The sequence below is a fragment of the Ochotona curzoniae genome, unplaced genomic scaffold (genome assembly GCF_017591425.1).
Source record: "Ochotona curzoniae isolate NIBS_2020 unplaced genomic scaffold, NIBS_Ocur_1.0 contig_430, whole genome shotgun sequence".
Classification (NCBI taxonomy): Eukaryota; Metazoa; Chordata; class Mammalia; order Lagomorpha; family Ochotonidae; genus Ochotona; species Ochotona curzoniae.
Window position 1 is genome coordinate 23,237,803 of NW_024466219.1, and position 13,194 is coordinate 23,250,996.

General features: G+C 38.2%; 1 protein-coding gene across 1 annotated transcript in view; it reads right to left on the bottom strand.

Moving 5' to 3' along the window:
- The window catches only part of USH2A (usherin), a 617,249-nt gene that overhangs the window by 211,381 nt on the left and 392,674 nt on the right, over nt 1–13,194 (bottom strand). Inside the window, exon 40 of the mRNA XM_040985311.1 lies at nt 5,866–6,494. Within this exon, the coding sequence (XP_040841245.1) occupies nt 5,866–6,494 (629 nt within the window). The remainder of the gene's footprint in view (nt 1–5,865; nt 6,495–13,194) is intronic.

Genomic DNA, 13,194 nt, shown 5'->3' on the forward strand with positions numbered 1-13,194 from the left:
AAAATCAGAATAGATTTTTTTTCATGAAATTCTGTGATATCTGATTTCTTTACTTTTCTGCTGAATCTGGTAAGAATGTGATAGAAATATACTCATATTCTTGTAGAGAGGAAAAGATCCTAGGAAAATATGTATAGCTTATTAAATATCAATATTTGGTTTAATCTTTCTAATTGTTGCTTTGCTGTGTTCTTCAGAGTACATAGTTTATCTTCCATGCTGATTTTGAATTTCTATTTTGTCTTAAGAAAAAAAAAAGGCTTATTTTTGTTCATTTGAAAGGCAGAACTAGGGAAAGGAAATGACAGAAACAGCGGTAGAGATATTTCATCTGCTGGTTCCCTCCTCACATGCTTGCAACAGGCCAGGGGTGGGTCCAGCCTACAGCTCCATCTGAGTCTTCTACAGGAGTGGCAAGGGTTTTAGACCTTGAGCCGTCATCTACTGCCTCCTAGCACACTCATTAGCAAGAAATTTAATGAGAAGCAGAATAGGCAGGGCTCGAACCAGGCACTCAGGTAGAGAACATGAACATTCCAAGCAGCAACTGAACTAGCTGTGGCCCAAAAGTCACTGTAAGCTTTTGAATAGCAGGACATAAACTGCTTGTTCACCACGCACCTTGCGCAAAGGACTGATGTTAGTAAGAAATTGCAGTCATGATGTGCTGGATTGTAATTATTCCTTGGTACACAGGTATTTTAAAACATTAAAAGGCTGATTTCAACAGTTATTTATTATATTCAAATTTATAATTATAGGTGAAATCAGAAAGGAACAATAGAACAAATACAACAGAAAAGGATTAAGCAGAAATTTCTCTCATAAATAACGAGGAAAAGTTTCTTTCAGAGAGCTAACGTGAAATATTCTAATAGGACATTTTTAGTAAGAATTGGTGACAAAATGAGCATTCAACACATGTTAGTTGGACATGGTAATTTATAATTAACATATTGCTAAGAACAGAAATTTCACATGTGTTCTATATGTGCATTAAGGATTCATCTCAATACAGAACATGTTACAGAAATCTAAAGCAAGAAATCTTGCAAAGCAGATTTATATTTCCATTCATTCTTGAAAATATAATGTTTGCTTAGGCCTTGAAAATAAGTCCAATCTTGCAGGACTCCTTGGTACGTGGTGTAACAGAGAAAAGAGCTATTCCAGTTCAATTCAATTTGACTGAGCCAGGAATTCACCACTTCCTGCCTTTCAAATCAGAATATCCAGGTTCAGGTCAGAGCTTGGCAATACTTGAAAGAATTAAAACTTAGGACATAGACCGTGTTAGTAGGTGCACTAACTATGAATTGATTTAGAGCTCAGCATTGAGGCTGAGAAAAAGCACTCACAAGATAAAAACTTGAATAAGGTATCAGCCAGCAAAGCTTAAGGGATCTGATGCAATGACTCTGGAGACCATCATTTGAAGATCTGAAAGGCTATTTCTTCCCACAGAAGTATTTATGTCCAGAAATTGGCTATATTTTTCTCATTTTAAGAAAAGCTAAAAACTTAGAAAAAAAATCTTTAGCAGTGAATGAGAAGAAATGAATCGACTTAGAGAACAAAACTACTAAAATGATTACTAATAACATGGAGAAAGATATTTTTACTAATACCAGCAAGCTAACAAAAATGTTTAATTAGATCCTCCTCCTGAAAATATTAAAAGTAAAAAATGATTAAAAAATAGAAGTTCAAAGATTTTAAGGGGTGATTTATTGAAGTCTTTTCCCAGAGGGAACCCACACGTGTACAAGCCAACTGCTCTTTGACAAAAGAATGGGAAATAATCCAGGGGAAAAGGCTGGTTTCTTCCACAAATGAGGCTGTGGCAATTGGATAGCTACCTGTAGTAGTAACAAGGAGGTTTCCACACTTAAATGTTACACAAAAATCAGCTCTAAAAAGATCCAGGGCCCTCATTCTCTCCTTCTGTGGTTCTTCCTTACAAATAAATACATTTTTCCAATAGATAATCAAATCTTTTATTTTTACTTATTTTTTGGAAAGATGTATTTATTTGATTGAAAAATAGAGTGGTTGAAAGAAGGAGGCAGAGACAATGAGAAAGATATCTTCCATCCACGGATTCACTCTCCAAATGATAGAAGCACCTGGCATTGGGCTGGTCTAAATCCAGGAGCCTTAAATCCCATCTGGGTCTCCCACTTGCACAGCAGTGAGGTACAGAATCAGGCCATATTTGCAGGAAACTGGATAGACAGCAGAGCAACCATGATATGAAGCTGTTTACATATTGGGATTCCAGCATCACAGGCAGAGGTTTAACTGGCTGGGTTACAATAAGTGGCACAAATCAATGGGTATTTTTTATTTTTTAAAATTGAAAAAAAAGTGTTTGTAGGAAAATAGATCTAAGAGCTAAGAGAATTTTTTTTGTACAAAAAGGGTTTAAAATACATGTAGTTATCTCAAAAATACTCACTTTTCATGTACTTTGGGAAGAACCCTCTGATTATGAAGACTGATAGAATGCTTTGAGGATGGACTAAGAATCATGTCCTTGATATTTTATTCAAGCCATTCCATTACAATCAGGTGGCTCTGAGCAAAATGCACAACATCTCTGGGTTTGGGCTCTTCAGATCTAAAGTGAAGAGACAGCCCTTGCCTTCATGTCTACATACACAATTGCTCATCTGACATAACTTAGTCAGTGGTAGATACAATGTTCCATCTGGAAAGATCGTGTGTAAATGTTTGATTTTAGCAACTCTACTCCTTGGCAAAGCTAACACAGAAGAATGGTTTACATCGAGTTGTTCTTAAAGTTAATGCTCTTTAGTAAACTTGCTTTAAAATTTTTGGATATATTACTTCCATTTTGCAGAGTAGAAACATGCAAGAAGTTTAGCAATGAACTCATTCCTCCCTCTTCCTCTCCCTATCCCCCTTCCTTAAGGAAAGCTATTGTGCTCCTATAAATAAAGCAGATGCTTTGCTATATCTGGAAATTTTGTCTCTTTTCACTATTTTTAAATAAAAAACTTTATTTCATACCCATTATGTTGCAATTTGTCTTTTAAGCACACAATCATTTGATTCTCAGGTACAGAGTTTTCTTTTTATAGGAAGAAAGACCCTCAACTTATTCAGTTATTATTCTACATATTTCACTTCTAAAAGCATTGAAGTTGTATGCAATATAGACCATTGCTTGTCTTTTAGCATTAAATAAATTACCAAGAATTTCAATACAAAATATAATCTTTATTGACAGATTACTTTCTGGGAAAGCTGAGGTAATTCAAGCGAGTTATCTATCTGTTGCAAATCATTGGGAGTGTTTTGTATAAAGAGCACGTTACAGGACATCTAAGCAGCTACCATCCCACCAATCGTCATCCTACCAGCTAGGAATCCATATCCTTCCTAATCCGATTCTTTCCCTCCAAGGTTTAACACTTGCTGCCTTATTTTATGTCTATTTGCTTGCATTCTGTCTAAAATATAAACTCCATGACACCAGTGACTTAATTTTAATCTACGTTGCATTGCCAGGGGGTTAACATAACCATCCGTGAAGATGTGTCAATGTTCCTAAAATGTTAGAAGTGAAACTATTACTGATGCTGCTAATATTATCAACAATTTTTCATCTTAATACATACTTGGGATGAAATTTCATGCTAACTGTTGAACAGATTTCATAACTAAGGTATGAATGGCAATCCTGCTGTTCTTCATAAATGTTTTACCTATTTCTAATCCTAACTTAAATCTCGTACTCTTCTTTAAAAATATTCATTTTTATTGCAAAGGCAGACATACAGAGAGGAAGATTTTCCATCTGAAGATCCCCTCCCCAAGTGGTTGCAATAGCTGAAGCTGAGCCAATCTGAAGCCAGGAGCCCAGAGCTTCTTCTAGGTCTCCCATGAGGGTACAGTGTCACAAGGCTTTGGGCTGCCCTCAACTGCTTTCCCAGCCCCCAAGCAGGGAGCTGGATGAGAAGCAAGGCTGACAGAATTAGAACTGGCACTCATATAGGATCCTGGCCCATTTATGTCAAGAACTTTAGCAGCTAGGCTACCGTGTTGGACCTAATCTTGTACTTTTAAAAAGAAGTCTTTGTTTTCCATCATGTACCAGCTTTTAACAGATAAGCTGTACCACTAGTATGTACTTTGGTAAAGTATTATGATCTTGCAAAGAATCTTATGAGTCTATAACACTAAGCCATACATAGGTTGTTTTACTTCTGCTTAAATACATGTCATCAAACACTAGATTCAGCTAAATATTCCTACTGCTCTTTCTTCTGATAACTTAATGCACTTTTTGTATTTAAATATAGTGCCAGTATATAATGACCATATAATTCAGGCACCTTCAGGAAGACACTTCAATTCCTGCCTTAAGATTACAACTGCCTTGTGGGTATGAACTGATGGCCTGTTACATTCACCTCTTTCGGCCAAGCTAATCGAAACTTCTCTTGCGAGTTGTCTAGTCATGCACGTCACTTCCTTCTTGGACAAGAGTACAAAATCAAAAGAGGGCAAAAATTAAGCAGGCAACAAGCTTGTTCAAGACACTGCTGATCACTGCTTATATATGTTGAACTAAAGAGCACTGTGTATTAAACTATTATTCTTCCCAAAGTGCTGATCTTCTCCAGGCCCACTATTTTCAGGAAAGCCTATTGATAAATGTGCATTATGTGGCTTTATCTGTGTGATGGCACTGGGTTGTTACTTTACATCATATTGATTGGTTCCACCACCAAAGTTTTACAGAATTCCTCAAGGAAGGATGAACAATCTTTTCTGGAATGAGTAACTCTAGGTTTGTTTGTTTGTTTGTTTTTGTTGTTGTTTTTCTTGCTGTGCGTTTAGTTCTGTTTTACTTTGGATGAAGAATAATGCTGAAGGCTCCCCAATTTATACAATTAATATTGTCTATCTCACAATTAAATTCCTCCTAGTGTTTAAGTGACAGAATACTATGCTTTTCTGATGCAATAAACACGGTGCAATGTTGACTGTGTCATTCAGGAATGAACAGATTTTTAAAAAGAGCTTTTAGGTCTCAGGTTAAATTATGGCAAGAATTTGCACTAGTTAGCATCAGCTAGTGCTCATGTTTGGTGGGGAAGAGAGAATACTCAACAGGGATCCAAGTAATAATTTCAACAGATGAACTTTGCTGTTATGCAAATGTCCTTTGTTTTGTGCTCTGGTGAGCAAGCTACTGCACCAATGCTTTTGGCAGTCGTACAAGCCTGAATCCATGGAAGCGTGTGTGTATTTACACAAAAGAGGCTTCTAAGCTACAAAACTCCCTCCTGTTTGGTTATACTAATTTCCCTTGAATGAAGTTTGTATGCCAGCCAAAACAATGGTAGTTATCCTGTCCTCTAGAGTTCATTCCCCATAGGATGAAGTGAATAACGGATCACTTCCTAGGAAGCCCAGCATTACACTCCCAGTCACATCCATTTTTGATTATTAAAAAATGCTCAACTATTGGTCACCGGAACTTTTGCTAATATGCTAATTGAGTCTTCCATATTTTCCCATCTCTTTTCATTTTCTGATCTATTTAAATCTGACATGGTGTTTAAGCTAAGCATCCCATTGTGGCATTCAAAATACTTCAGGTGTGCGAGGCAAATGGAAGCATCTCAACAATGTAATTAGGAGGATACAGGGAGAAATGAAACGCTGACATGGAAGTCAAGATAGTTTGGGCCAAAGGCCAAAACCCAGTTTCTCCAGTGAATGCCTAAAACAATTGCATTCGTTTTGTCAGTAGATGGCTCTGTTCAACACAGAGTCAAACCAGGGTCAGTTCCTTCAGTCTGCAAAACCGAAGAACTCTCAGGCTCTTACCTTGGCTGCATCAGGTCCCAGCACACGCACTGCAGGTGGCTGTACCCCAGCAGGTCTTGAGGGTCTTGTGGTAACTTCCGCCCAAGCACTGCTGTTGGTACCTCCATTGAGAGTGTGCACCAGTATGCGGTATTCGTAGTTTGTCCACGGGCTAAGGGCAGGTGTGTTGTCAACGTATCTCATGGAATGATTTCCTGGGAGAGTTGCCAAGCTAACGACTTCTTCCTTCCCCTTGACTCTTCTCTCGATTGTGAAGTTTGCCACTAAGCCATTGGGATGGGAAGGAGGTTGCCAAGATATAATCACAGAGGTTGGAGTATCAGAGAACAACTCTGGACTTGGAATACCTTCGGGTGCCCCTGGAAGTGTCCATGCAGTCTGGGACTCTGGTGAGAGGGAGCACCCTGCAGCTGTACAGGCTTCCACCTGAAACTTATAGGCTGTATATGGGAGTAAATCAAGTACTGTTGCATTGGTGACATTCCCAGGCATCCTCAAGTACAGATGTCCATGCTGGTAAAGGTTATAGTGGCTAATGACCCCGTTGCATTTTGGTGGTTGTTGCCAGGTGACCAACATCATCCTTGACTTTACGTCCTGAAGAATTGGAGGGCCCATAGGTCCAGGTTCTATAAAACAGGGGAAAAACAAGCCATCACTCCTGTACCTCTTCAACATGAACCTGGAATGACTGGCAGCTCTCCTAGCATGGCATGAAGATGAGCACTTGGCGTAGGCGCAAGTAAACAAACAGCTACCATCGAGACAGGGACCGTGGTTACTCACTGCTGTGCTCATCTGTCTGGGTGAAATACTTGTTGAATAGTACCGAATCAAAATTGCCACTTTTTTTTTTCCTAAGAGAGCTGTATCAAAATTATTTCAGTTATAGCTGAGTAAAAGCTTAATAACAGATTTTGAGAGAGAAAGGTGTTAGAAACCCAAGAAGACTGTAGAACCTATGTTCCGACTTCTGCTGGAGCCCCAGGAATTAATCATAATCAATAACACTATCATAACAAACCTGCCTATTTTACAGCCCAGTAAAATCCTTTGGCATCTCTCATTATATATTCCATATTATACATGGGTCTGTTTATCATTCGAACCCATGTTTTGCAATTTATCTACTCCCTGGTAATATTATAGGTGATTTTTTACTGTGACTGTGACAGAAGCTGCCAATTTAGCTGTTTCACCTACTGATAAATAAACAATGCACAGATCTGACCTTTAGGTTAACAGGTTTTATGCTTGCTCCACTCAGCACTCTAACTGATTCAATTATCATAAAGGTTCAGGAGGCTCCATGAATACTGAAAAAGGCCCACCATATGCCGGCATAGGTGTTGTGGAACAGCAAATATTCTGCAGCCCTCCAGAGAAATTCCTTAATTGTAAATAATTTCACCAGGCGACACAATCAAGTCACCTTGAATTCAAGCCCCTCAGCCTGTGCAGGCAAAGTGTTATTTAAGCTTTACTGGGCTGCATTAAATTCTGCAATTTGAAGGGCTGTTAAGTTTTTCAATTGAAATTTCATTTAAAATGCAGGTGCTTTTTATTATATTGAGGCTTTACTGCTCTCTAGGTACAAGCAAGAACATGGTGCAATAACACAAATCTGGCTCAATCACTGATCAGTAACAGCTGTAATTCCAGAACGTTTAGCATTCTTATAAACCACAGCCCGAAATCTATAAATTGCTACAACAGATCAAGAAAAAACTATGTCCCCCTTTTCTGCCCACAGCAATTTTGCTATTTATGAGATGTTTCTGTGAACGTTGGATTTTATGGAAAATCTTTTAGAAACGATAGATTTGGATTTGGTGATTGTTTGTATTTCCAATGCAAGGTATAGTTTTGTGAAGTTCATGTCTATAACGATTGTTCATTTGAGAAACACCTTTGCACCCAACAAGATTCACCTTTTAGTCAAAAAACTGAACTCATGGTAAAATCATGATTAAATTTTTGAAGAGAAAGATACAATGGTGTGCTCACCCCAAAATGAAGCCATTTCTGAGAAACTGGCGATGTACCCAAACCAGAGAGAAACCCTAAAAGAACAGCGACTTGGATTTGAATGAACTTTGCAGTTTTCATCTGTCATCAGCTGTCATCTTAAAGTCCTAAAAACACTGCAACATATTTTTTACTTTTGTTCTCCAATACAGAATAGTAGCAGCAAGAATTATTAGATCAAAATGGGGCTACAGCTCCAGTCTGTGTTATGCTTGTCACCGAGACTTGGCTGTTGCTCAGAGAAAAGCCACTGTGAGGGTTGTAAGATCTCAATGATGTTTTAAGATAATAAGCACACACACACACACACACACACACACACACACACTCTCTTCTGAGACTGGGGTTCATAAAATTAGTGGAGGAGATTCAAGTGTGTAATGTCTAACCCTATCTTACCTTCTTTCCCTCCCCCGCACCCCAAAAGAATAACATACGTTTATAAATCACAATCTTTCCTATCAGGTTTTCTACAAGGTGTTGCATAATTATTCCTCATACATGAACCATCAAACTGCGAGCTTCTTCAGGGAAAAGACACAGCAATGGTACAGGCTGTTCTCTGAAACAACGGGATGGCTTTTTACTTCTCCTGAATATGATGCTCGTGAGCTGGGTGAACCTCCATAATAATGAGATGAACTTGCACTTCAAATCCCCACAAACAGTGCCTCGCCTTAAAGATGATCTCTTATCCTAGGAAAGAAGGGATGTTCGATTTCAATTTCATGATCCCCCCGCCCCCTTAAGAGCCAGCATACATTTTATTAGCTTTCCACTCTGGCTGGGTAGACTGGCTGTTCTTGTTACAGAAGACTCCTTTAACTCCTGTGATTCAGGAGACTGAAAGCAGCTTAATTAGCTCCTTTGTCCAAGGAAGTGTTAAAACCTGACTCCTGGCACTCTTTCAATTTAGTGCTTTAAAATGATAAGCCGAATCATCTAATTCTATATACAAATCAACTGGCCTGCTACTGCATGGTTGAAAGGGTCACCACAATTATGTAAAACATGAGTAATAACTATAATTGGGGTAGTTTGCTAATACAATAAAAAGCTCTGAACATGAGAAAAGTTATGCTCACAGCAGTAGCTATCACTTTCTAAAGTAAGAATTCATGGATGAAATGACATGAAAAAGATGGTTATAAAATTTTAATGGAATGATAAAAGGCAAAAGTCAGCCTCTCAGCTGAATTCTTAAAATCCCTATATATCACAATCAGCTCCTTAACTGTAAAATCAATGTGGAGTATAACACGTTGTCAATGCAGCTGTCACTGGAGGGGCGACTGGGAAGTATGACAGGCACACAGCTCAGCTGGCCGCTGATGGAAATACAAGTGTACAGCAGTCTCCGTGGCTGTCACTGCTTAGAGAACTCCCTCGCGGAGCTGGGACCACGAGCAGCCTTTCTGTTCTGATCACAGATGCATATTTCAGATCATTTTATTACAGCATTACTAATGGCAGGTAGTTCCATTTTGGCAAATGAAGTGATCCCTTCTGGAAAGCTGTTGTGCTCATCAGCTTTGCAAGTTCAAGTCTCAAGCTAAAACAGACCAATTACTTGTTAACACAGTGGTATGTTTACTTTTACACAGAAATGTGTATAGTGCAAAGATTATGTGTACACGTGTGTGTGTGTGTGTGGATATACACAGGTTGAGTGACTCAGAATTTGAACGTAAGTGTAAGGGAGTTTCAAAAGGTACATGGAAAGTGGACAAGAATTTTATTTTGGTACAAAATTGAGCTCAAAACATGTAAGTGTTCTTCAACACATCTTCAAAACTCTGCATAAATTTCTGTATCAAAACAAATATCTTTAAATTCCATCTTTCCATGAACCTTTGGAAGCTTTCCTGTCTGTCTTTGCAGCTTTTCTACATTTGTTTGCTGTTAGAATTACACATGATTTATCAGATTCCATGTTATGTTCTCATTCTTGCCCCAAGCAACTTTTTATCATTCTAATTAAAAGCTCACTCAGTGAGTTTTAAAGGCTCATTTCAGTAATATTAACTCCATAAATTTGCCAATGAATTAAAAATCAAGGTGGCACATATAATTATATATAATGATCCTTTATATGCTAATTGTTAATGTAGACTTTTGATTATACACTACTGATATGTTAGCAAGAGAACCAAGTGGTTGGTGCTATCTTCCCTTTAATCATGAATTCTTTTATCAATTTATTATTTATAACTGCAACCACTTCCCCAAAGAATTTTGACGGTTCATAATAAAGGACCTAAGTGCAAGAGGGCCAATAAAATAAATACCAATGTTGTGCTAACAAAGAAGTACAACAGTTGTATCCCCAAACAGGTATTAATAATGTGTGCAGCAGTTTTACACAAAAATGCATATACAGCTTTTTGTCAACTGATGGGAAAAAAAAAGCAGATAGGCTTGCAACAAAGGCACTCTTATTTCCTATGAAGGATTGTGGAGACTAGAAAAGTGTCCTAAAAGATTCTATTTAGTGGTCTACAAGTAGGATAATGGATATTCAGGAGTGATGTTTCCTCTTTGTATCCTAATATCTGGATAGCAGAGAATAAATTAGGAAGTATGCTTTCATTTGCAGAACTAGCATATATTGTGATTTGAACAGCAGTGAATACTTCTTTAATATTTGGGGAAGAAAATAAAATGATGTGAGAATAGATGAATGCCAAAAAAGTCCTAATGAAACTACATCACTATCTTCAGGTCTAGCATTTAGACAAAGCTCTATGTGAATTTTCCCAAACATTGTCTATGCACCGTATTTACTACACAGTCCACAAGAAAGACTCCTGAGTGGGTATTATCTACGCCAAGCAGTTCCTCTATCCTTTGTACTGCTTTTGCCTGTCATACAAATGAGGAGTTTCAGTGACATTATCAAAACAAGCAGAATAACATGATTAAGACAATCTCTGCATTATTTTAGCATTACTGAATATTTTTACAGGCACCTGCTATACAAAGTCCTCCAAGAAATGACTACAGGAAAAAGACAAACACCTATATTGTTTGCTAATAGCAAGCAGTTTTCAGATAGTTGAGTTCCCCAAGATTTTCGATTTGAGACTCTTCAATTTCATGACATTCAATAGCAATGGACGTCAACGAGCTCTGGTCCTCTTATGCAGTCCAGAGAGAGTGTTTAAATATTGAGTGTTTCATTCTGTTTCCCTAGGTAAAAATCCAAAAGGAGTTTTCTAAAACATCTAGTGAATGGTCAGCAGAGAGCAACTCTGGTTAAATGAGAGAATAGACTCGCATTTCCTGTCAAAAATGTCTTGCTCATAACAGGTGGCTATGAGAGAATTAGTTATTGCTCATTTCTTAAACTAAATGCTTAAAGGGCCAAGAAGATCTTGATTGCTAAAGACTTAGATTAGTCAGCGAGGAACACAGACCTTTCAAGTTCCAAATTGGACAGGGCAGAAAACTTTACACACCCAAGTCAGGTATGGAAGCTCAGAAGGAAAACTAACGAAAACAACATATTCTTTAATTCAGTCATTCTTTCAAATAATTTTCTGTTGGTCACTTTTACTTCAAATATGTCTCAAATCTTAGGGTATAAAATTGTAACACCTGCTTTTATCCTAAAGATGTAAGAATTTGGGGGGATTTATGTAAGAGAGAGTAATGGCAAACAGAAAATTTGTTCTCAAATTCAGAAGAAAAACGTTATTTTCAATCACGGATTTTCTGTTACATATAAACTAGATACCCACAGAATTACTGGAAACTACAAATAAGTCAGCATTCAGAAGATAATATTTAAAATGACCAGAGATGGAGAAAGCAAAATATTCATATAACACAATTGAAACGTTCATATTTCTTTATAACATAAAATATACTAAAGTGCACTCCATCCTCATTTAAAAATGTATCTTCCTCTTGCATAGAACTCTCTTATCCTAAGGATTCCTGTTGAGATTTTAATTCTAAATACCAATCATAACAAGATGGTTTTCAAGCAGTATTATACAACAAGATGCTTGTCATTCAGTATTATTTCTAAGGTTACAATTCTCTTATGAGCACACATCCATTTTTTAAATGGTTTGGAAAATCCTGTTTGAAGTGGAACAATCTTGATTGATTTCTCAAACTTCACACCACAATTTCTTTACTTCCCTTCCTCGCCGCCAGAATTGAGATTGTTTTATTCTCACCACAGGCTGTAAGGATAACAACAGAAAAATGGCTTTCCTTTTGGATTCTTTTTCTGTGTCCTACCCCAATATCCCTAATTTGAAGAGCACATGGTTTGTGACTAGCAGAGGGCTCTCTGATTAGAGCATCTGTAAACCAGCCAAGACAGCCAATGTTGAATCAAAGCGACAGCCAGCAGCCTGCCCCCAACTACAGCAAAGCATGGAGATCACTTCTGGGATTTCTCTCCGATCTTGCTTCTCTTCCCTAGTCTCCCTGTTTCATACTCAGGAGCTGCAGCTGGTGAATCTGCACCTTAAAAGCCTCCTCTGTGACTCTTATGTCAGAGACCATTTCCTTCAGTGCCTGGTTTTTCTACATTCTTCGGCATCAACGCAGATAAAGTACATGCGAAATGTGGGAGCAAAATGAACTCCTCATATGTCTATGGCCTCTCCTAGACTGACTCTCTTGACATTCCACATAGAGGGCAGTGTCTCTGTGTGTGGACTTGTCCCAGTGGTTGGCTCAATTCTGTCCTCTACCTGTGGTTTTTCCAGGTACGCCCATTGCCAGGCAAGGATGCTTCAAGGAAAGAAAAGTGTTTCATTTGTCCTTGTCACCTTCATCCCCGGTATGATTAGGTGCTCAGCTAATGCTCACTTGGTTCATTTTTTATGGATTTACTTAAACTCCTTTGAATCAGCATTTCCACTTCCAATTTCTGGTACTGTTCATCCCAAAATAGGTAAGAAGGAGCTCTGGGTCTTGAGAAATTGACCACACACAAGTATTTAGAAGCCCAAATTAGAAGAACCCAACGAGAAGGGAAGACTTCACAGGGGAGGTAGCACATGAGTTTGGATTTGCTGAGTGAGCGATGTTTTGTCAGTGAAAGAGGAAGAACGTTGATGTGCTCATGGAGTTCAACTGACCTTGCAAAGACACTATGTCACGTTCCAAGGAATGACTATTCTTTTGTAAACTGCTATGAGAATCTCAAAGGTGAATGTTCTGAGGGAGGAAAGCTAAGCAGAGCCCAGACACGAGGATGATTTCCCTCATAGCTGCATCCTCTGTTCAGAGCATAACAACGCAAGTGGAGAAAATAGCAAGACCGAAAGCCACGTGTTA